The sequence below is a fragment of the Odontesthes bonariensis genome, chromosome 6 (genome assembly GCF_027942865.1).
Source record: "Odontesthes bonariensis isolate fOdoBon6 chromosome 6, fOdoBon6.hap1, whole genome shotgun sequence".
NCBI lineage: Eukaryota > Metazoa > Chordata > Actinopteri > Atheriniformes > Atherinopsidae > Odontesthes > Odontesthes bonariensis.
The window spans coordinates 23952168-23976945 of record NC_134511.1 but is presented as its reverse complement, the minus strand read 5'-3'; the positions used below and the strand labels follow the sequence as shown (position 1 = coordinate 23976945).

The window sequence follows — 24778 nt, the reverse complement described above, 5'->3', positions numbered from 1 at the left end:
CCACGTGGCATTCTATGGATGTTTTATTGAAAGAATGTGAACAACACGAGCTACATGTCACCATCTTTGTATTTCAAACATAAAATTTGGTCAGATAAAGTCTCTGTTGGTCATGGTAGTCGACAGCTTTTACTGTGGCTCCTGCTATCTGAGCTGTTTTTTTTTTTTTTACATCAGCTGCTGAGCACCATTACATTTCTACAGTCACACTGATGATTAGAATGTTTTGAAAAAGATCAATCAGATGACAGATTCTGCTGGTGTACAAAGCATAATTCAAATGAAAATGTCCACAGATTGCAGCACTGTAGCCAAAATGTACACATAGGTTATCATAAAAACATGTTAGGAATAAAATTAGACGAAAAGACACAAGAAACGTTTGAAGGAGTGAGAAACAAAACTGAAGGTTTTAAGTCGGCAGTAAACTCAACATCCAGTGTTGAATGACTCACTTCTAAAAGTAGTCTTGTAACCATATTCTAACCACCATGATATACTTACACATGTAACAAAGAGTTATAACTGTACAGAAAACAGCTGGTTTAATAAGGTGTGTGTACGCAAATACACAATGATCCCAGTTGATATTTTTCTCTTGAACCAAACAATCTGAGACGTTTCTGGTTTTCTGATGTCTACCTTTGGCAAATGCTCCTCCAGGGTGTCACTGCAGGTGGCACTTCAGTAAAATAATTCTCGCATAAGGCAGGTTGATTTGAGGGCTGTCCTGCACAGTGATGACAAGAAATGTATAAATGACGCTTTTTTTTTTCTATGAAATGATTTCGCTCAAAGGGAGCGCCGACGTTAAAAAAAACAACTTTATCCTCGTGATCTAAGTGGAATAACACCGGGTGTCTAATGTTGAGAAGAGCTTGTTCTGTTGCATAGAAAACTTCTACAAAATGTAACAATATAACAAAGCAGCAACATACACAGCTTAAATGTGTGCCTGAGAAATGAGTGTCCAAACAGAGTCAGGGCCAAATCTACTTCAGTTTACACCACATTCCTCCTTTGATTCACTTAAATAAATACTTTTCCCCCCCGTAACATCTCTCGAAATAAATTTGTCCCCAAACTTTGCAACAATTTTATGTTTTGACTGTACAAAAACTGAAACTGAGAGTAAAAGCGAGAATCCGAGAAAAAACCACACACAGAAAATACGTACAAAATACATACACTTTCAAATCTGAAATATTCGGAAAATCTACAGCGGCTGAATGTTTTCCAGTGTAACTCAGCTCCCATAACTCTTCATCAAATTTCAGACCTGCGGGTAATTCAAAACTCCAGGAGACGGTGGTAGTAAAAGAATAAAAAAAAATGACCATCAAGGTATTAACAGCTTAACATTGTAAAACAAACACACTAGCGTATAAAACAAAAGGCAACAGATAATCCTCCATTTGTAACGCTGAGGGTTGTAGGGTTGTGTCTCAAGGTAAGGAAGGAGAGGGGGGGGGGGGGTTACCGGGCGCTCTCATCATGGCCACATCCTACAGATCAGAGCAGCCTCACCCTTGTGAAGTAATGTATGATCTAGGCCTCAAAGCGCTTTGGGCAGATCATAGGAGCGATGAGGGTCATCATGTAGAGGAAGAGACAAACCCAGCAGGAGACCATCTTGATCCAGAACACCCACCAGCTGCCCTCCAGCAGCTTCTCGATCTTATGGTCACTGAAACTGCAAGAGAGGCGCGCAGTTAGACCACACAGAGCAGACTGAAACAAGCACAACAAAAAGATACAACAGATTTGTTGTAAAAATTGAGTAATTCAGTTTACTTGCACATGCAAACTACTGACTTTGGAATCCTCTCTCAGGGCCATCATAAGAATTACTCACTGAAACCAGTTGGTGGTGGTCATCATGACATAAAGGGAGCCCAGAAAGAAGACAAAGTGGAAATAGGAATAGCTATAGATGGTCCCCTCTCTCTCATCATAGACCACGTTCTGGCCTGAACTACTTGTATCTTCGTCGTAGTCCTCTGAAAACACACATCATTCAGAGAGAGTGGGTCAGTGACACACGCAACGTGAAGAAGTCGAAACATCGGTAAATGGGACATGACCTGACATATTTATGTGCTGGTTATGTTTTCTAAATAATAATAATAATAATCTTCCATTTCCAGAAGGTGGCACTGTGCTCCCACACACAATTCTGCTTCACTCTGATCCTGCTTTACTGTGTCATACTAACCTCCTAGTAACAATGACATCATCCGTCTTTGCTGACCAATGCTTTCTCACTATCCTCAATCTAGCTGAGGAAAAGCAATACGTACACCCTCTAAGTGAGTGGATACACACTGGCTGGAGATAAGGTAAGGTGGGGACCATTGGTGAAGGGAAAATTACTCACCCGTGTCATCTCCAAAGCAGAAACAGCAGCGAGCTCTCTGCACGGTAAAGAAAAGATACAGGTTACTTCTGAGCTGGAAGACACACAATGTATGTCTTACTGGCCTTAAGTCTTTAAACTGATTGTGAAATCTAATCAGGATAGTCTGGTCAGTGGGAATACGTGTTAATGTGATTAACAAGACTGCACATTTCATTAACCCACACACTCAGTGAGGTCTGAATATTTGTGAGTTTACCTCAGTCTCTGGCTCACTGTTCCTATACACTCTAAGCGCTGCAGAGCTTCGCCTAGTGGTGGATGTCCAGCTGCAGAGAGGAAAGAGAAAAACAAATCGGAGAGAAGACAGATGAAGGGAGAGAAATGTTGTTATTCTCACACTGGTTTCTTTCTCCCAAATAACTGCAGTTTTAGATTGCTACAGAGCCTAATTTCCTCCTTTTCAGGGAAATGGCCACAAGAGACACGATGCCTCCACTTGATGGGAAACAGATGTGAACAAAAGCAAAAAGCCACAATTCTTGTCTCCCACAGCCTTCATCCAGCCACAGCCAATCATGCTCTGCTTTCTCAGAGTCACAGCCAATCCAAACTATGCTGCCTGTGTCGCTGTGTTATTCCATGTTGCCTTTAATGCAAATGCTGTTAATGGGTTTGGATGGGAGTCAAATATCTCCACTTTATGATTTCAGTGAAATACCATTCAAAAGAGATGTCTTGCTGAAAGAGATGGCGAGGGAAGTATATCTGTATATGTGAGAATGGGAATGCTTTGTCACTCTATTACAAACCCTTAAAGGGCTGTTTTTGGGATTCTACGTGAATTTACTGTTCATGTTAGCATTTGGTTCGGATTAGGGTATTTGCCAAAGTCAAAGGTCCAATATGTGGCCGCAGGAAACCACGGAGAATGGCACAAACTGAGCAAAAACCACAAAAACCAGACTATGGTTGACTCAGTGAGAGACTCACATACACTAACGTGCACACGCAGTCAGCAGGCAGTCATAATTATAACAATTTAGCTGACGATAAATTGCTACACAATGACAAATCTGTCTTAAATCAATATTTGCTCAATAGCTTAAACGGATAATCCGGCGTGAAATGCACTTTAGATCAATTTACGGGATGTTGGGAGTACATACGTTGAGTTGACATCAAAATCATGTCATTCGGATGTGTTTTGAGAATTTCGATTTGACCGTTTTTAGCCAAAAGTTGTTAGCCTGGAAGTGATGAGGGCATCGAGTATCGCCGCTACAAAACGCTATTTTTATACCTCTTCTACAGCTCCAAACAACATAACACTTACGTGGTAGTGAGTAGAGGGTCCCTAAAGCCAAACCGAAGTGTCCCGAGGTCTTCATGTGGTCGGATATAGAGTCCAGAATGAATTTAATCAAGCCAGTACCTTTCCGGAAATGTGTCTGCTGCAGCTGCCACTACAGACCGTGGTGAAGTAGGTTTGATATTGGTTTGAAAAAAAAAGACACCTTATTTCCTTATTGTGAATATCTGTCGAATATCCAATATCAAACCAACTTCACCACGGTCTGTAGTGGCAGCCATGGGCGTCGCACTTGTGGGGGATGGGGGTGTTTCGACACCCCCACTTTTACAGCAAGATGATTTCAGCCCACCCCCCCACATTTTCAAAGGTAAACCCGTTTGCCCCATGGATGTATTATATTAACGGTTTGCCCACCCTCGTAGTGCACCGACATAAAATGTGTTTTAATGAATCTATAGCCTCTTTAGAATAATTCCATCCAGATTTGAGCAGTCTAACTATTGTACTTTCCATACAGGACCTAGTTTAGGGTGATGAGAATACAAAAAAAGCAGTAAAATGGCCCTGTTCTGCATTTTTTCAAATCAGGAAAAGATTTCACAAATCCCAAACAAGGTTTTAATGAATCTATAGCCTCTTTAGAATAATTCTATCCAGATTTGAGCAGTGTAACTATTGTAGTTTCCATACAGGACCCAATTTAGGGTGATGAGAATACAAAAAAAAGCAGTAAAATGGCCCTGTTCTGCATTTTCACAAATCAGAAAAAGGTTTCACAAATCCCAAACAAGGTTTTAATGAATCTATAGCCTCTTTAGAATAATTCTATCCAGATTTGAGCAGTGTAACTATTGTAGTTTCCATACAGGAACAAGTTAGGGCGATCAAAATGCAAAAATGCAGTGAAATGGCCCTTTATGCCCATCCATTTAATTCGCAAATTGGATGCCAACTTCAGCGTTGTGTCTATGGGCTTAATGTGGCGCTCATGTGCCCCCCCCACATTTAAAATCACTGCTCCACCCCTGGTGGCAGCTGCAGCAGCAACATTTCCGGAAAGGTACTGGCTTGATTAAATTAATTTTGGACTCTATATCCGACCACATGAAGACCTCGGGACACTTCGGTTTGGCTTTAGGGACCCTCTACTCACTACCACGTAAGTGTTATGTTGTTTGGAGCTGTAGAAGAGGTATAAAAATAGCGTTTTGTAGCGGCGATACTCGATGCCTTCATCACTTCCAGGCTAACAACTTTTGGCTAAAAACGGTCAAATCGAAATTCTCAAAACACATCCAAATGACATGATTTTGATGTCAACTCAACGTATGTACTCCCAACATCCCGTAAATTGATCTAAAGTGCATTTTACGCCGGATTATCCCTTTAAGGGGCACTCACACTTCTGACCACCACCTTTTAGCTACAATGTGGAAAATTGGAGCTTGGATTACAACAAAGACTAAATTGCCATCACACCAGTATTCCTTTAGTGGGGACTGGACTCGCGCACCAAAAAACTGTTTGCTGCTGTAACAAGGTTATTTGCCTATCATCACCAAAAAAGCTGTTGTGAGGACAGTTGGACTTTTTTCCAGAATTCTAAGTAACTGATTCAAAAGTTAAGTTATGGTTTTAAGTTTATAGTCAACCGTTGAGATTACACCTTTGGATATGACAGTTCATGTCAGTGTCAAACGTTGGGAAGTGCAATTTGTCACTGTCTGTGTGTGTGTGAACCTTACCAAGAGTAAAGAATGCAGCCAATAAGGATAATGGCTCCCAAAGCGGTGACAATCTTCTTGTCACTTTCTGTCCCAGAGTTAATGGGGAACACGCATACGGTTGTGTTCTCACCATCTATCACCACCACTAGATAGAAAGAATGAGCAAACACAGACAGCAGAGGTGAGAATAGAAGTGAAGGAAACATTATAAAGATTGCAAAGGCATAATTGCAAAAATTGTAGCATATGTGTGTGAGTGTGTCTGTTTGGCAAAGTGTTCAGCTCTGGAGAAAGGAGGAGGAGGAAAAATGGAACTATAACATGCAGCAAGTCCTAAAGCATCAACCTTTGCAACAGTGTGTTAAGAGGCATGTGCTGATATTAAATATTTATAAACTCATCTTAGCACATATATTTCAGCACATAATGTAATTCTGAAAACTACAAAGCAAAATGTACAAAAATGGATCTGCTTTTTAATTAATTTTCAACCAGTTTTCAGGTAAAGTAGAGAAAATTCAAAGATTAAAAAAGACAAAAAAGCACAGCATGTTGTAGTGAACTGTGGAGTCACATCGATAATTTATTTATTTATTCTTTTAAATCATGTTACAGATTTTTTTGATAAGTCAAAAAGCATTATATCGTGATGAAGGGGAGAATGTCTTTAAGGATGCTCTGAATGCAGCCATGTAGTTGTTCACCTGACATCTACTTCACTACACCTTTGTCACAGAGTTAGCATCTTCCCTGCATGCAAACATTTGCAGAGGAATAATAAGATGAAGAAAGTGCAACTCTAGGATTTTGAAGGTCACAGATCTGATTCATTGCACATTTACTAATCAAACTGAGGTGAGGATCACCACCAGCGCGCTCCTCTTCAGCGTCCAATTTTACACCTGGTAGTTCAACAAACTTTCACCAACCACGGCCCAACAGACTCTTCCACTCCCTGCTTTTTTTCTTCTTGTTGGGCTAACATCTGTTGCTGTTGTCAGCAGGGCATTCCCCTCACTGAGTGTATGTTGCATAGCGCATGGTTTAATACTGTCAGAAACTTAGTCTACAGGTGGAAAGTGACAGAAATATTTTGTATCAGATCTGTGATTTTACATATAACCTGCTTAGTTAAAACAAGATCTGTTCTGTTTTCCCACATGGTATGGTTCATTTCAGCTTGTTAGAGCTGGTAATCAGCATATTTAGCCAAGATTTCTCCATCGCTGGGGCGGTCGGTGGCGTAGTGGGTACAGCAGGCGCCCCATGTACAAGAGGCTACAGTCCTCGCTGAGTCCCGCATCGGACGGCCCTTGGCTGCATGTTGTTCCCCCTCTCTCTGCCCCCTGCGTCCTGTCTCTCTACACTGTCCTATCTAATAAAGGCATAAAAAGCCCCCCAAAAAATATATAAAAAATGTATTTAAAATTTTCTCCATCGCTCAGAGCAGAAAACACTGCTCATTTTCTCTTGACTTTATAGCGCAATTTTATGTGTCTTAGACTGTCTTAATCATTCATGTTTTGCTGGAATGTTAACAACATATTTTTCTGTTTTTATGTATTTGGCAGATGCTTTTATCCAAAGCGACTTACACTCATATCCCAGGTAGGCAGGTAGTCTAAGGACTAAGGGGTCTTACCTAAGGACCCCTACTGGAGGTAGTACCTTTCATGCAGGGGGGAGGTCCGGATTGTCACCCACATGAAGGGCAGCAATCTTACCACAACACTATTCTGTCGCGCTGCTCAGACATTTTTATGTCTGCTTTATTTGGATTTAAAACCTTTTATCCTAAACACATAGATCTTAATGATAGATCTTAGGGTTTATGTTTCTTACTTACACAACTTTTAACAGAACTATTACTGTTTATTGTTTAAAAACTGGTACTGCAGTAGTCTAGATACTGTACAATTGTATCCACAGTATGTGCATGTGGAGCTACCCTGACATACTTGATTGTTGCCACGGTTATGGCAATATAGAACCAATCACTCTACTGGGATAGTGCAGAATTTCAATTGTAGTATAAAATACGTCATATAAAATATGTCAGTGTAGGTCTGAATGAAGCTTTAAATGCGTTAACACAGGCTGTGACCGTGGAAAGGTGTACATATTCTTACTTTCTTTTGGTTTGCTGGAAAAGGCTGAGAAGGTGAGGTACATGACGTACACACTGATGACTCCTGGCTGCAACAGGCCTGATTGAGGTTGTACTGCAGGGACACAAAAGTAAACACAGATTATTTTTTTTAATGGAAATGTCTATATATACCAACATTTCAAGTTTTTTTGTATGGACAACACAACCAAATTCATTTCCTCTAAAAGAGATTGCCATTTCTTTTTTTTAGATACACTACGTCACTGTGAACACTACTTAAATCGTAATGCCTCAATTTCCGTGATTATTCAGTCAAAATGAGATAAAGTGCTTGTGCTTTGAGTCCTTACGTCTCTGTATGAAGGGGGAGATGGCCAGCAGGGAGACAATCAGGCAGAGGCTGCCATTGATGCCCAGGAAAATCTTGTTCAGTAAACAGGCCTCGGGGTGAGTGTAGTACACACCCATGAAGACCACAGCTCCCACTGCAATGCTGAACAGAACCAGGGTCGCAAGGGCCAAAGCTGCGTACCACAGACGATTGTACTCCACGCCTGAACTCCTGCAGACAGAAAAAGAGAGGGAGAGAAAAAAATAGGTGGTAGAAGGGAAAAAAAAAACACAACATGAACAAGGGAAATATTAAAAGCAAATTTAACAAATAAGAAAAGTCAAGTCAACGGGCTAAAAGAAAAGAAAAAAACATAAGAAAACTGACTTAGAAACGTTGGACCTGAAGAATAAATATAAAAAAAAAAAATAAAGGAGAGAAAGAGAGAAAAATCATTCTTGGTGAATTCTGCCAAACCTGCCCACCACCCCCAAAGAAAATGCAAGGCAGCAAAGCTTCCTTACCAAGATTTTTCACCCAAATGACCCTACAGAAGAACACATCCCATCTTCTGAGTGTGTACGACAAAGAAAAAGCACCGTGCTGAATCTAATTTAAATGACGACCATGTGGTGAGCCAACAAGTTGGTGGGACAAAAGAGAAAGGAGCAGAGAAGACGTGTAGCTCTCACCAGTTTGTGTTCCATCTGTGTGCAAACTTCACCAACAACATGAGTTGGATCAGCAGGAAACAGAATCCACCCGCGGTTCCTATGTAGCGCCACACTGTAGCGTTGAACAGAAGAGGAGACAAGGCAAATATTCAATAAAGAGTCACAGACTTACGTCCCACATCTACAGTATGTATGAATGCTTCAAAGATGTCATTTGTGAGGCTCCTTAACATGTCCCAGACCAAATATCTAGCATGCGAGAAATTACAGGACATGAGAGAATAAACTTGGAAGAGGAATTATAGGAAAAGAGAACAAAAATACGGAGAGCGTGGTGAGGAAAGTACAGTCTGCTTGGTCTCAGAATACTGAGCAGGACTTGGCTGAACATTGGCAGGAATGCCCAATTTTCAAAGTATAACATTGTAACAAATTTGAGAGAGAAGGAGTAAAAAGCAATGCTCAACTACCAGGAGAGCAAAACAGCTTGAATCACCAGTTGCTACTTGTATTGTGGTGCAACATTAAGGACTAGAGACTCGTCTGTGTGTCAACCGTAACTGCTGAAAACAGATAAGTCACATGATTCGAGGATGGTGAAGTCTGATGAAAAATCTCATAATGTGTGACCTTCTGCTGCCACATCTGTCATGTAAGCATGTCATGTATCCCCTAAGACTTTGAACTTGAAGGAATATAGACAAAACTGCAGGGTCATTCTGGAAGTTAATTTGGAGAATCTGGAGATGCGCTCTCCCTGCTGCAAATGCAAGGGAGGGGGGGTGACGGGGAGGGCGTGTCTAGAGCACACAGGAGGCAACATGTAATGCAGAAATTGTGCTGTGAAAATTGCTGGGTTTATTTTATAACATGTTGAAAATAGCAGATGAGACTCCTTATTGTGCTGATATGAGGACTGCAGGTAGACGTTTTTCCACCAGAGAATATGAAGTGTCTGATACTTAAGAGATGTAAGTGTGTGTGTGTCCCAAGTAAGAGATGCATATAGTCAAATATGGACATTTGGAGGAAACCACGCTCCTCAGCCAGGGCGTCCAGGGGAGGCTCATTAGAGATGTATACATTATCTTCTGGCCATGCGCCGGGTGACGGGGATGCGCAGCATCTTCAGGGTTACCAAATAAGGGGAAGTTTTATCCTACTTCAAAAGGAGCAGCACCCACAGTGAGTCAGGGATTGCATTGGACATTTGGGTTTTAAGGATCTCTCCAGATTTTATGCATCATTCTGTAATTATGAGTAATTGCTGGTTGGAAATAAAAGGTTTCCGTGTTCGGCCAAGTCTGTGTCAGCGGAGTTCTTCCTGTATCATCTACACATCGGGTGTTTGAAGGCGACCATCCCCGATATACTACAATTTCACTGGGGAGCTGAGTGGAATTTTGCGTTTGGATATGCCGCGGCTCTGAAATATCTCTGGAGCATTTCAGGACTCCAGTGCATTTGTGAAAGCTGGTCAGCGGATACAATGCAAAGGATGTGAAAACTCCTTCAAGACGGTGTTTAATCTCAGAGTGTGCCCAAAGGTGTTAGTCTTTCCCATTGATGTCTAAAAATGTGCAGCTAGTACAATTGAAGTGTGATGCTGAGGACATTTTCAGGATGGTAATGAATCAAGCAACGAGCCTTCAAACTTTTATCCCCGAGAGACTCAATAAGAAATGCAGTCCGACAGTCTGCATATAAATTACACTGAACATTAAACTGTGAAAACTGAAAAAGGTCGAATATTCGGCAAACAACATTGTTTTGTTTCATATCTTTCCTTTCTATTCTTTTTTTTTTTTTAAATAAAAATGAATGAACATACTCCAAGTGTGGCGATTCCATCCTTTTCCTTGTACCTTACCTAACCAATTGTCATGTTTTGTCGTTTACTCTTTAACTTCAACACAGAAGAAACGATTGTGCTTTCTAATCCACTATAAGTTCAGAATCAGAATCACATTTATAAGTTCAGTCAGCCCAGGTTCAAGTATCAGAGTGTGGCCCTTTGCTGCATGTCATCCCTTCTCTCTCTGCCCACTTTCCCGTCTCACAGCTTTCACTAGTCCTCAAGAAAATCTTCGAGAAAAAAAAAAATAAATAAAAAAATAAAAAATCAAAGATCAAAGATCAGGATCTCTCCAAAAATTGAAGATCAGAGGAAAGGTCCAAATACTAGATTTTTAGGCAAACTCCTCGTGAGTTATGTGTTGTCCCTATATGTAAAACTGTATTTAAAGTAGTTAAGACTTGTCCCACCTCAAGCATCCACAACATTTCACATTTCACTGATAGATTAGCTTATTTCACAGGTTGATTAACCCCCTGTTGCTGTGTCCTCACACACATTAAAAGTGACGAAAGCCTCGTAGGTTAGAGTGGCGAGTTCTGTGATGCCGGCTTGATGTGTGGAGGCACACACGAGGTGTTACTACCTCTGCCAACCCAGAGGCTTGTCAGCAACGTATCAACTTCGACTCCCCGTCCCGCCTCAGTACTTTCACGCTACACACCGCACAACGAAGGCGAACCACTCCCCGCCTGAACAGGCATGTGTTCTGGAGGTGAGCGTGTCCTGTGTTTACCTTCCAGAAAGGTTTCCTCTTTTGGAATGAAGAAGGCCGCAGCACAGCATCCTGCCAGAAAAATGAACTTCAGCAACCAGAATCTGCCAGAGAGACAGGGGAAAAAAAAAAAAAAAGAGAGAAAAAAGGCAAAGAATCAAAATGACCGACAAAGAGCTGATAAAACCATGACAGAAGAGCCTTAAAATGAATACTCTCAATAGTGTTAAGCCCTTTTCCTCGATATGTGCCTCAGTTCTCTCGTGTGTCTGAATTAATTTAGGCTTTTCTTTTTCCAGAAAAGTGCCTAAAGTGAAGGGTTTCTGCTAGATCTAACAGATTATTGTAAATTGTTTATGTATATATATATATAAATATTTATATATTAAACTACTTCTTCATACCCATTGTGAATAGCCGCCCTGCAGCCTGTGCTGTTGTTGACTCCTAAGGTGACGATGGCGAAGATTAAGAAGAAGCAGGCCATTCCAAAGCACATCTTGTAGACAGCCGAATATCCAACCAGAGTTTTGCAGTTTTCCCCTGCATTCATCTTCTCGCACAGTTGGCTGTAGAAGGGGATCTGATAGGCAACACCATAAACCAAAAAAAAACAAAAACACTTCGATTAGATCATTGTGGTGTTGAAAAGAAACCCACCTCAGCTCATGTTTGTATAGTGTGGGGCCTCAGTGTACAGGCCCAATAGTGTCTATTCTCTGCGTCACGCCTCTAAGGGAGCAGAAAGAGAGAACAGGCAGCAACAACAAACGCTCTTTCTCTCCATGGTGCCCTCTTTCATCCTTCGTTCTCTACAGCCTGTTAGAGGGGCTTTACAACTAACTGTGAGGGTACACAAACAAAGGACACAGATGAATAATTTAAACACCTTCTATCAGAAAGTCAGAAAATGTGACGGGCAGAAAGAGACAGTGTGAACAACAGAGAGACATTGGGAGGTTCCCTTTAATGTTACGTTTTAAAAAAAAAACCTGCTACAAACAACAGTAAGCTGTGACTGGAGTAAGTCACAGAGAAAAGGGCCTTGCAGTGGCCTTCAACAGAAAATTGTCTCTGGGCTGATGGCCAAGAAGAGAGTTTGAATTTGATAACCACAGAATGGACGCTAAAACATTTGCGGCCGTCATTCATCTCCCCCAACTATAGACATAGGAGTCAAAGTCAAGTGGGAAAACTAAATTACAAACAAAATAACTTTGAAAACTAAAATGTTCGGCCTTGGAAATCCTAATGGTTTAACTTACTGTTATACCTAAGGTTGCACAGGGGGCAAACACCAGCGGATTGAGTTGTCACCACCTCAGTGTGTAGCACAGTTCAGAGGCAGATGACAACATAAAGCAAAAAGCCCATTTTGGAGCTTTTGTCTCATACTGAGGAGCATATTAGCATGTCCATGGTGTTGTGATTAAGAGGAAGAAGGGCTGGCTGTTTCGAACTGCTGTAAATCTCTTGAGAAAAGACCAGCACTCTCATACTCACAATAGTTGCTCTCTTAGCTGGGACTTCCCACTGCGCTCAGTGTGCGACTGACAGTGTGTGACTGACAGTGTGTGCACGTCTGTATGAATGTGTGTGCAACTCAGCAGGCTTTGTGTGGGGCTATCAGAGGACATTTTGTGCCTGGATGGGTCTTTTACAGGGTTCTCATCTCACAAGGACACACACAGTAGGGTGTCGCCTGAAAATTGTACAGCAGACGCTGGAAGAGAAAGAAAACTAAACAGCAGAGGATGATTTGTGGACAAATATTGCCACCAAATTGCTTTTTCATGCCCGATCATTGCCATGCAAGCACAGTAGGTTGAAAATGTTCTTCTCGCATTTAAAAGCACAATTATTTATCGTTTACTCCAAGGTTAAGTGTATGGCAATGTAAAACGCACGTACTACATGGCAACTTGAAAGGAGCACATCTCTACCCAACCTCGGATATTAAGTTCTCACCTTAAAGACGTACAAAAAGACCAAAGGTGGACATCACAATATCTCGTCCGAGTCCTTTTCCCAGACAGTGGCTTCAGTCGATTTTAGCAAGATGACAAAGATAACAGAACCCACTGCTGCATTTCAGTTTAATGGACATTTCTCTGAATGAACTTTGATAAAATCCCATTCAGTTTCTGAAACATAACCACAGGATGGGATTTTTTTCAGAAACGTAACACAACGAGGGAAAAAAACAACAACAGCAAAGATATTAAATACGGCAGCAGTGCATGTTCTCCCATCTTCAAAGGTTTGGTAGACAATCATGACTAAAATTTACTACTGTGTTGCTCATAGCAGTCAAATAAATGTTTGGCTTTTTAATCATGGCTGAGATGAAGCTGGCACAGTCGCTGTGATTTCACTCTGTTTATAGCAAAAGCTACATAGTCAGGTTAGATATCCATCTCCTCCCTGTCCGTTCTGCTCTCTCTCTTTGTCCAAGACCGGCAGGTCTGCTTCAAAAGATAAGGCTGAGCCATACACAGAGCACAGAGAGGACACCAGACCCTCACTAAGACAAATATATGAATAAATCAGACATTGAGTCATATTTCATTTTTCTTTAGAGTGTAAACACTGAAACGATCTGTAAGTAACATTTATTTCTCCGACTGATCCACAGCATTCTTCTCGCATTCTCCTTCACCTCCATTTCACTCCAGACAATTGCAAGTCTGGGTATTACGTCAGAATCTTTTAAAAAAGATAAGAAAAGACTAAAAGAATACTTAAATAAACAGAAACAAGGAAATTCAAAGATGTGTTAGTTCAGAGAAAATAAACAAATATCTAAATCTTAAAAGATTTTATTAAGTTTCTTTAAGATAACAAGAAGCCACCAGCTATACTGCAGCCTTCACAAAACCCCACAACAGTGACCTCAAGTGATTTAGTAGATCTTATCACAAGTGATCATATAATCACTGAGCAATGGAAGCAGTTATTTATTAAGAGGCTTTTATAGTCATGCATTTCTGAAGCACTTCACTAAATCTCCTCTCAAAATGAAGCTGTGATTATGCACAGATGAGTGCTTTAATGGCCAAACTCTTAAAAACATCAACCACACACACACACACAAACAGTCAGACTGGGACTTATCTAGTTGATGTTATCTGGAGTTTTGCTTCCTTACAGACTGTATAAGCCGTATATTCTTTGGGAAGCTATTCATATATTCCATTTTGAATCTGTGCATATAGTTGTATAGCGTTCGAAGGAATTATACATTTGTGTGGTATGTACTCACATTGTCTCTCATCTCCTGCTCCACGGTGGGGGACATCATAATGACACAGATGACGGTGACCAGGAGAAAATATAAGGCGTACATAAATCTGGTCCCAGTGGACTGTTTAATCTTCGGGCAGCAGTTACAGCAGCATGAGCAGGCCGCAGCGCCGCAGCAGCAGGCCAGCTGCAAAAAAAACAACAAAAACAACGGAAAAGAGACAGAGAGGAAGATGAGAAACTTTTTGTCATTGCTGTTTGAAAACTTTCCACACAGTCTCATACAGATATTTAAGGGACATTTTGGTACACACAGACCGGGGGTTTAAAAAAGCAGAAGAAAGAATTGGAAAAGGAAACTTCAAACTTTAACAAAACAGACTTTCGCTTCACAACACTTTGGATAAAACTAGAAACATACTCATAAGGTAAATGAATGAAGAACAAATGGCCGCTCTTAGGAACTTTAGCTTATGACACAATACTTACACACTTAAGGTTATCCACAGGTCTGGCAAATATGAGGTCACGTAAAAACTGATGAAGCCAAAAAAAAGACACCAAAGCCTCCCACACTTTGATCTCTGCTTTCAGATAAAAAACTTAATCCAGCAAAAGGGGATTTTCATGAAGATAACAGATCACTATCTCTTTCAGGACAGGTGGCAAAAGCAGGACTAAAATTCAGTGTATGAAGGTTAGACTTAAGACACGTTAGAGTGTCTAAAGTGAGTTTCTGTGGTGTGCTTCTGGTGAGCGTAACCATTTAAAGACAACACATTTTAGAGACTGCATTTCCTTTGACCAATCTTAGAAATCCGCTATATTTAACAAAGGTGAACCATTATGGCTAATTGTTGTGTGAAGCACTTGTGTACTTTCTAGCACACTTTCTGTTTTAAAAAAAAAAAAAATCTCTTTCCAGAGATTCAACTTTCACATTCCTAAAACAGTGGTTATTCCACCAGAAGGCAAATTACTGACCAGTGAAAAAAAAAAAAAAAAAAAAAGAGAAAAATACTGCTCTTGATTTAGCTCATTCATGATTTGATCACGAGGGAAAAATCCCCCCTCTCTTTCACAGGGGCAACTTTTGATCACACCAGACAGTGTGATCTATTGTCTGAAACCCCACACAAAGACACTCTACATAGAGGCCTACACTGTTTCCTCTGTCAGGGGGCCATATAGGATGAGGATAGATACATAAAGACAAGGCCCTGTCTTCTATTTAGGAAAGAAGAGCCTCTATAATTATTCACAAGGCCTTTCTGTAGCCACCCCACCCTGCTCATGTACACTTGCCACTCCTCATGCTGCAGACACACTGTTGTGGTGAGAGCTAAAACCGTTTGTGATGGGAAGTTCGGCTCTTTTCCGAGAGCCGGCTCTTTTGACTCGACTCCCAAACGGCTCCTTATTTAGGAGCTTTTGTAGCCTATATTTTACCTTAACTTTGCAAAAAAAAAATCATGGTATACTGTATGTGTTGAAAACCCTTTTGCTTTCAGTGTTTTTATGAGAGACCTTATAATTGTCTAATTCTTTGCATTTATTCTGTGACAAAACCACTTTTACATTTGTTCATTTCAATTAAACTTTTTTATTGCACAAATTAACAATAAACTTCAAACACATCCACAGAACAGAACCAAACTCAAGTTAACATTAAAAATGTCCTCAATTAAACTTTTTTATTGGACAAATGAACCAAAAAATTTCAAACAAATCCACAGAACAGAACCAAAACCAGAACCAAACTCCTTAATTCTCACGTGAATACCGCATGCTGGTCGCCATGCTGGCCAATCATAACAAAGCTCTGTACCAGAGCTGGGACTGAGCACTGAAAGTGAAACCTAAGCAGCGAATGGAAAAAAACTTGGAGTCGGCTCTCACTTGATGCGAGCCGGCTCTTCTGATTCACTACAAAGAGCCGGCTCTCAGAGCCGATGCTTGTGCGCATGACCCATCACTAAAAACCGTGTGGTTGCGTTGGTGCCAACGTCAGAGGGGTAAGACTCTCCATTCACAGTCGTGTATTTACATAATAAATCTCTTTATGGGTTGCTACAAAGACTGCGAAGGTGAAACTAGAAATGGGCTGGTACGCATGACATGTCAAGGCTAGTCTGGCAAAGGCTGAGCTACTGGGAAATCTGGTCTCTAGGTACTGTTATTATGGTGTTATGTGAAAAGCAGAAAATTGTGGGCACAAAACAACAAAAAAAAACAATTACTTCAAGTTATACTTCAATGCTTTTCCATCTTGGTTTGGCTTGTGTTAAATAAAAAAAAATTTTAAAAGTCAGTCAGTTTTGTTGTTCATCTGAGGTTGTACTTACCTCATTTTTCTGATGTGAACTAGATCATTTCTTCTTATGCCCTAAGATGACAAACGGCGGCTGTCGCTCAGGAGAAAGAGCGGTCGCCTATAAATCGGAAGGTCGGTGGTTCGACTCCCAGCTTCCCCAGGCCACATGTCTAAGTGTCCTTGAGCAAGACACTGAACCCCACACATCCATCAGTAGACGAAGCACTGTGTAGCTATATAGACTAAGACGTGCTACATGAGTGTGAGTGAATGGGTGAACAGTCCATTAACCATTTAGAACTGAAAGAGGACCTTATTTATCACATCCCTTTAACTTTTTTTATAGCCAAGCACTCAAAGTGCAATACTTTCAGTAAATGACTGAAATGCTTCCACATTCACATTTTTTTTTCTTTAATCACATAATGTCTTTTCCAAGAACCATTTGAAATGTTCATATTATTAGAGAAGCTGGAACTGAACCACTGACCTTGTGATTAGTGGCAACACCGTCTATCCACTGAGCCATACCAGTACCAGTGTGTTACTCAGCCAGGACACATCCAGTGTGATCTGTTGTGTGCCAGATGCCAGTGTGTAGCACCGGAAGTATAACATTAAAGCACACAAGCACACGGATCAAGCTTTCAAGCCCTTACTCCCAAAACCCACTTACTCGCCCAAAAGGTTTCTTACACAGTGCCTTACCTAGTTTGTTTATCTATTTACTTATTATTAATTTATCTATTCATTCATTCATTCATTTAGCCAAGAAATAACTAGTAGGGCTAAGAACTAAAGCATGTCTTTTACAGCTCTCTATACAGACACCCATGTCAAATCAGACCTAAAGTCTCCAACCAATTATGTCACTGAAGAAATGTCAGTGTCACTCTGTTGCTCTTTCCCAAAGACAATTGAATTCAATCTCTTAGAAACTATGACTATCCCTCTCAACTAAATACGTCAAGAGAAACAAGGTACACATTGCAAATTCCCTGCTCATAATATAATTTTGAGAGCTTAGTGCTCTCCGGTTGGGGGCACCAAACCACAAGACTTCAGGCTTGATCAAATGAATCATTTTCACACATCAACGTGGAGATCTTCTGCAGAAACTGCGTACAATATGGTCCGGAATTTTTTCCACAGTCGCTGTTTACAAAAGCACATCACAGCTAGGGTCTTTCTGTTGGAGATGCGCTCTCTCGGCTGGAAATGGAGGGAAGTGGTGTGGGGGTCCAGCTGTCTAAAGCACGCAGGAGGCAGCACTTGATCAAGGAATTATGTGGCGTAAATTGATGCCTTTTCTTTAAAAAACATTCAAGATAGTAAATGAAGCTCCAGTGAAGTTTCCAAACTGGCATAAAGCTCATGCAAGTGCAATTTACCAATAATCGAGATAACATGAAACATATGTATTAAATAGACCAAATGCACAATTACTGGTTTAACGGTCTTTAAACCTTAATCTTGTGCATGTGCCTGGGTGTAGTCTCCACTTGACTACACACAGCTGAAATGAATAAGCTTTTTTCCTTTGTATCTGCTACACCCCCATGTGTCTTCCAATGGGAGATTAATTAACCACAACAAGCTGCAAGAAAGTGGGACAGCAACAGAACAATTTAGGTTGTGAGGGTGTTTAGATTGAATTAGTTAGGGGGTGTTTCACCAGCAGGCTGCACGCAGTAAGGGGGTCCGACAGCAAACTCTGAAGCAGAACTGACAGAGGGAGGCGGGGGGTGTCTCCAGGAATTCCACTGACACAGATAAATACAGAAAGGGTATCCATGGTAACCCACGCTGAACTTAACCACTTAACAGGCCATCCACCCTTTTCTCCACTGCCCGCCTGCCCCACCAGCAGAACAACAGGCGAACAACAACAACTAAAACACCAACGGCAGCCTCCGGACGGCTTGTCTAATGCTTCGCTTGACATCAATCCAAAGTGCATCTTTCAACTGCTAACGTACGTCTTGAGTTGAGCCCAGATTCTCCCAACTTCCATCAAAGGCACTGAACCTTTCAACACTGCCCGTGGACCTCACAAGACCAACATTTGTCACCCACTCATTCAGCACGAAGCTCAGTTTCACTCTCTTCATCTTAAATTCTCCCACACCCTGTTACTTAGTGGCTCACTGCTGCCGTCTTTGGTCCTTGACCATTTTTCCACTTACCCTCCAATGCTTGGCAACATGAAAGCGGTTTCACGGGTAAGAAGAAATTTGCTGTCACCATTCCTTACAAAAAGCACACAGATACAGGGATCTGAATCAGCCCTACGAGAGCACGCTCAGGGGAAGATGATGCAAATATCTAAAATTGCGTTATTTATCAAAAATCTAAAATCCATCTAGCTACGTATCTATCTGAGCTTTTTACCAATCTGAGAAACAGCAACAGAATTAAAGGTTTTCTCTCCAAAAAAGACCAGGAGAAACTCGTCCATGCATTCATCTCCAGTAGACTCGATTACTGCAATGCTCTTTTAACTGGACTTCCCAAAAAGAGCATTAAACATCTGCAGCTCATCCAGAACGCTGCTGCTGGAGTTTTAACCCGGACTAAGAGATCTGAACACATCACAGCAGCTTTAAAATCTTTACACTGGCTTCCAGTCAGTCACAGAATAGATTTTAAAAGCCTGCTGATGGTTTACAAATCCCAGAACGGTTTAGGCCCAAAATACATCTGTGATATGTTCAGAGAATATAAATCCAGCAGAGCTCTTAGATCCAAGGACTCAGGTCAGCTGGTCCAGTCCAGAGTCCAGACTAAACATGGAGAAGCAGCATTTAGCTGTTATGCTGCAAACAAGTGGAACAAACTGCCAGTGGAGATTAAACTTTCACCAAATGGAGACATTTTTAAATCCAGGTTAAAAACATTTCTTTTCTCATGTGTCTATGCATGAAATATCTTTTAACTTATCGAGACTGTTGCTTGTTTTTAAATTCATTTAAATTATTTTATTTGTTTCTCTTTATGTTATTTTATGTATTTTTAATGTTTCTTCCACTCCCTGCTGCAATGCTTTTATTTTATGTAAAGCACTTTGAATTGTTTGAATACAAATAAATTTGATTTGATTTGATTTATCCATCTTAAATGAAGCAAATGTTGCATGGACAGGATTGGTCCATACAACCTTTCCTTGACATAAAGATAGTCGCTAAATCAACAAAAGCAACAAAGTTCAACATGTAGTAAATTGAAAGACCATACAGTAACTGTGAGGTCAATGGTTTTTGTACGCGTATTGATGATAACTATCATCTTTTACCCCTCCTCAATTCCCAACCACCCTATTATCCTCAAAGTAGCAGTGATGAAAGGAAGTATTTGGCAGACAGGAAGTGGAATGGGTAACCTCAACCAAACCCACGGGAGAAAACTGGAGCACATAGCCAAGCGGACACGTCTGCTTACGCAATGCAAACAGGCCTGTTTGCAAAAATAGGTCAATCTGTCACAATACACTCAGCAGAGAGATTCAGGAGGTCATTTACAGAGCTAGTCAAGAGATTTCTCCCTCAGTGAGTCAATGTAGCAAGCAAATGTTTCCCCAGATAAACATGTTGGGAGGCGAGGACATGTTCGTCGGACAAAATCTGGCTGGAATATCAACAGCAGGATGTGGAAACTGTTCCGCGTTTGTCACAAGCAGAAGAAACAGCAGAAGCACACATCATCACTGGGAAAATGTGACAGCATGACTCACAGCTCACTTGTGCACTGTCAAAACAACAAGACGGGTACTGCGAAGCGAACCAGCCTCTACGGTTTAGCACTCCTCAAACAGTATATCCATCATTACTCCCCGTCCTACGTCATGTTAGAAAATGAGGTTTGTACACTCAGCCAAGCTGGCTGTTTTGAAACTGAGAGTCCACAAGGCACGGCTGCGAAGATGACCACAACATGACAGACCAGCAGCTCAGATTAAACTGCAGACACACCTTCTCATCTCAAATTACAACAATGCTCTGAGTTGAAGGCAGTCACAGGAAGCTAGCAGAGAGCACAAAAAAAACAAACAAAAAAAAACCAAGCCAAGTGAAACAAAAGGATCTTGAGGACAATAGAGTACAAGGCAGGATCTTTCTCACATAAGTTAGAGCAACTCCATTTCTCCTTATACTGTGACTGACAGCTCCACTATTGTGCATATAGCTAGGCAGCTGTATACACACAGCAAAAATGTATCAATGTTCTGTTTCCTATACACAAAGGGAGGTCTTTGCTTCTTTCTTGGCAAATATAGCCCCTGGCTACAACCGACAGCGAAAATCTTTAGTCCAGTGGAGTGAAAACAAAGGAAGAAAACGAGTACTGAAGCACAAAGAAGAGCAAATAACACAGAGGGAAGCGATCAAACAATCCGAGGCAGACAAAGGGGAGAGAGCAAACAAAAACAGGAAGGCCAACAAAAGACAAGACAATACTAGAGCAACAGATACAAGCTCATCCACCATCGTGTTGAGTTTACCCAGGGACAGGAGCCTGTTTCACTTCCTAAAGTGAACTGTTTACCGGTGCGAGGCTTCAGTTACGCAGAGAGAGAAAGAATTAGCTGCAGTTTCACACAGTTCCACCAGCACCTTTAACTCCTGCGCGCACACACAAAAAAAGAAAAACAAACAAAAAGAAGCCCCAATACATTACAGAAATGTGGGAGTACTTCACAAGAGAGAGACTGAGGAAAACATTATCCCTGCCTTACGATAGCTCAGAGGGAGACAAAGGGGGATGAAGGATAGCCAGTCATGTCCCTGTGGGAAAAGTGCTGCTGCTGCTGCTGACCACAGCAAAATTCCTGAGGGGAAGTTGAAAATAGCAGACATGTCTTGCATGTGCAATGTTGGCCTCTAATCCTAATCATGCAGCTAATAGATATGTACTTTGGAGGGGACGGCTATCCATCTGTAGTGGAGAGGCTATCGTTATCCGCGCTTGTTTAAGGACCATCTATCTCCACTGCTACATTACAAACCTTGTCCAAATGTCTACAAGCCACCACTTGATGGTTGCAGCTGTGTTTCCCTGAGTGGTGCTGCCGATTTTATTTACAAACGCTACATAGCAGTTATGATACAGTGGTTGTGGAATGTATGAAAAATTACATCATAGAGTTAGTTTTAGTAATAAATGACCAATCTATCCAAATTCATTCTCATCAAACTGTTTTACTTTTGATTGGCTTAATGAGACAAAAGAGAGCACAACTCATTCAGGGAATGAAGCGTCCTGACGAGGAGACGCGCAGCATAAAAATTACTCTTATCTTATGCAAATGCTTACTGTCTTAGTCATGGATGTTTTATAGGGAGGGAAGCTTGTCGTTATGTACACTATCCTCCTGTGCCTCGTGCCGTAGCTGTGCTGCTTGCAGACACTCACTCTGGATAAAACTCTGCGTTGAGCTGAGGACTACCATCAACCCTTTCAAGACTGAAAAACAGCCATCCCTGATCCCACAGATAAATTACAAGCGAGCTACTCCCACACCACATCTGCTCCTCTCTTTAAAGTCCACCCCCCCAAAAAAACGACCACCCTCCTATAATTTCTACCTTAAACTCAAGTAGGAAATTAACAGACCACACATCAACCCAGGCCTCTATAAACCTCAAGTGTGGCACAATTATGCAAATGCAAAGAAAGCTAATTAGACGTATACAAATAAATAGAGGTGACGACAATCTATACGGGGTGTCTCTGACCGGGATTAGCACGCTGCCCATGCAGAAACACACAGCTAATCTTATTGTTTGCCCTTCATTTTCTCCTAATCCTGCCCTGTTCCCATCATTCTCCGTCCTTGAAAAGAACAGGAAATGGAAGTGAGCCCCCCTTAGATGAGGGATGTGTATGTGTAATTAAATTCCTGGCCAGACCAGCTCAGCAGTGGTGACCCTGTGGTCAAAAACAATCTGTTATTTGCAAAGAAGACACTCAGCACCAAAGAAAAACCCTCTCGGCTTCTGGAAATACCACCTGCCTGTCTTTACAAAGCACCTTTTGAGAGCAATCGTGTCAAATGCAAATCCTAATTTTCTGACATTTTCCAAGTCTCCAGTCCTTTCAATCAATAGTCCAAAAATCAAGAACAGAGAAACAAGCAAATATTTGAAACGGAAGTTTAAACGAGTGACGTTTTGGGGTTTTGTTTTTGAGCAAACAGTGTGTTGGACAGTGAATCACTGATCAAAGCTTGTGTGTTAGTTCTCAATTCAAATTGGTGTCTCAACCTAACCAGCCCGTTTAATTTAGGCCACCACTAATAGCCAGCATGAGGCAGAGCGATAATGTCCACCTTTCTGGGAAAACAAGCTGACTTGGAGCAGACAATTAAATGTGTCATAGGCACTCAAAAAGTGAGTATGCTGTCTAATGAGGAAAAATAAGTGGGCATACTCTGTATATCAGTGCATTACATCTCTGCACGTGACTGACAAAATGTTTCAACCCCCCCCCAAAAAAAACAACAACAACAAAAGGAACACATCTACATAGAAGTGCTTCATATAGCTTATTGTAAGTGACTCTCCAAATTCAAAAAGTTACATTGAGAAAATTCTTGAGACAAATCAAACAAAGCTTTTCTTACTTCCACATAAGAAAGTGACCTAAAACATCAACAATAGACACTAAAACAGTAGTCCTTATTCCTAATAGTGATGTACGAGGAAGGTTGTGTTTTTAAAATATATATTTAAATACATGTATACATTCAGTAAGTTATTCTGCCTTTTAATAGAAACTGTGAAATAAACAGAAAAGGCTCAACCACAATATGTGTCCACATGTGGCTGGAAGGATGAAGCAAGAGACCAAACTGCCCTGAAGTTTTTAGCTGAGCTGAGCTGAGGATGTTCCTTAGCGGTTTGACACAAAGGGGCAACCATAATGAATACACCTTTATCCCTCACCTCCTTACCGAGGAAAAAAAAAAAGCAATGTCAGCCCAGAATGTTTGACTGTCGGGTATCAAAACATCTCTCACAGACATTTAGCTGTGTTACTTTCCGGAGAAGCTGACGGAGCGGTGGCTAGCTTTGCCTCGTCTCGCTTTGTCCTCGCGTGGCTTTTAGCGTCACCGCATTTAAGTTATTAATTGCTTTCAGTAGAGGAGTCGTAATTTCTTAAGGTTGTAAGTTGATTACGGTGACTGACAAGGCAATTCGCGACACACAAAACCGCGGAGCCGCGCCGGCTAACGTTAAACAGCCACCACGCATATGGGGCATTACTCGTAAACAAAACTGAAATAACCGTCAGCGTTGGACGCAATAGAAGGCTTCACTGTAACGTTTAGAGCCGCTGAACAAACAATACAAGCAGCAGTTAGGGCTGAAGGGCTTATTGTTCCTCACCTGCGAGATACAGCACGGAACACACATTCTGCGGTGGAGAAATAAATACAATCCGTTTCGGAGTAGGGCTTTCTCGGTCGTTGTCCCGTTTTCTACATGAAAGCACCAACCACAAGAGGAACAACGCGCTCGTCCTGTCGTCAGCTCCGTCTTCCTCCCAGTCTGCCTGCCTGCCTGCCTGCCTCCCTGCCTCCCTGGCTGCTGCTGTCTCTCCTCCTCCCCCACCGTCTCTCCTCCCACAGCACATCCCCGACACAAAGCCGCCGCTTCCACAGAGAGCATCAAAAGGTTACATAGCTGAAACTTCAACATGGTTGAGTTATTATTCTTTTAACATACATTTTTGCTATTCACTTTCCAGCCAACATTGAGAAAAAACACATCTGGGTTAAGGCTGTCCAGATGTTTTGCTTCCTTGGTCATTTTTTGTATCTTTCTACACTTCTCCTCTTTCTTTGTTTTTGTTTCCCCATTTACTCCAAAAATTCATGTGGATGGTTGATGTTAAGTTCAGGTGTCACCTCACTGGCCTCTACTGTAGCTCTCTATGCCCGGAGTGGCTTTTTGCCAAAGCTGTCATATGACTGAGCCACCCGACATACACACAGACGTTTCAGTCATCCACCCTTCCAGCCCGCATCCAAAGTCATTGTGTCGCTTTATAAATAGACACGAATTGCACTGGGAAGCCTCTTTTGCTTAGGACTTCATGTTTGTGATTTTTATGAACTCAATCACATACCTTAAGGCAAA

At 41.4% G+C, this 24778-nt stretch overlaps 1 protein-coding gene across 1 annotated transcript; it reads right to left on the bottom strand.

The window, feature by feature from the left end:
- Nucleotides 1–5: 5 nt before the first annotated feature.
- On the bottom strand, nt 6–24209 carry serinc5 (serine incorporator 5). The gene is made up of 12 exons (XM_075468094.1): nt 24026–24209; nt 14346–14513; nt 11488–11666; nt 11105–11187; nt 8532–8625; nt 7859–8070; nt 7528–7620; nt 5417–5543; nt 2616–2685; nt 2378–2414; nt 1856–2000; nt 6–1693 (listed from the first exon to the last, which is right to left on the bottom strand). Exons 1-12 carry the CDS (start codon nt 24050–24052, stop codon nt 1549–1551), a joined length of 1380 nt encoding a protein of 459 aa, XP_075324209.1. The 5' UTR covers nt 24053–24209; the 3' UTR covers nt 6–1548.
- Nucleotides 24210–24778: the final 569 nt, after the last annotated feature.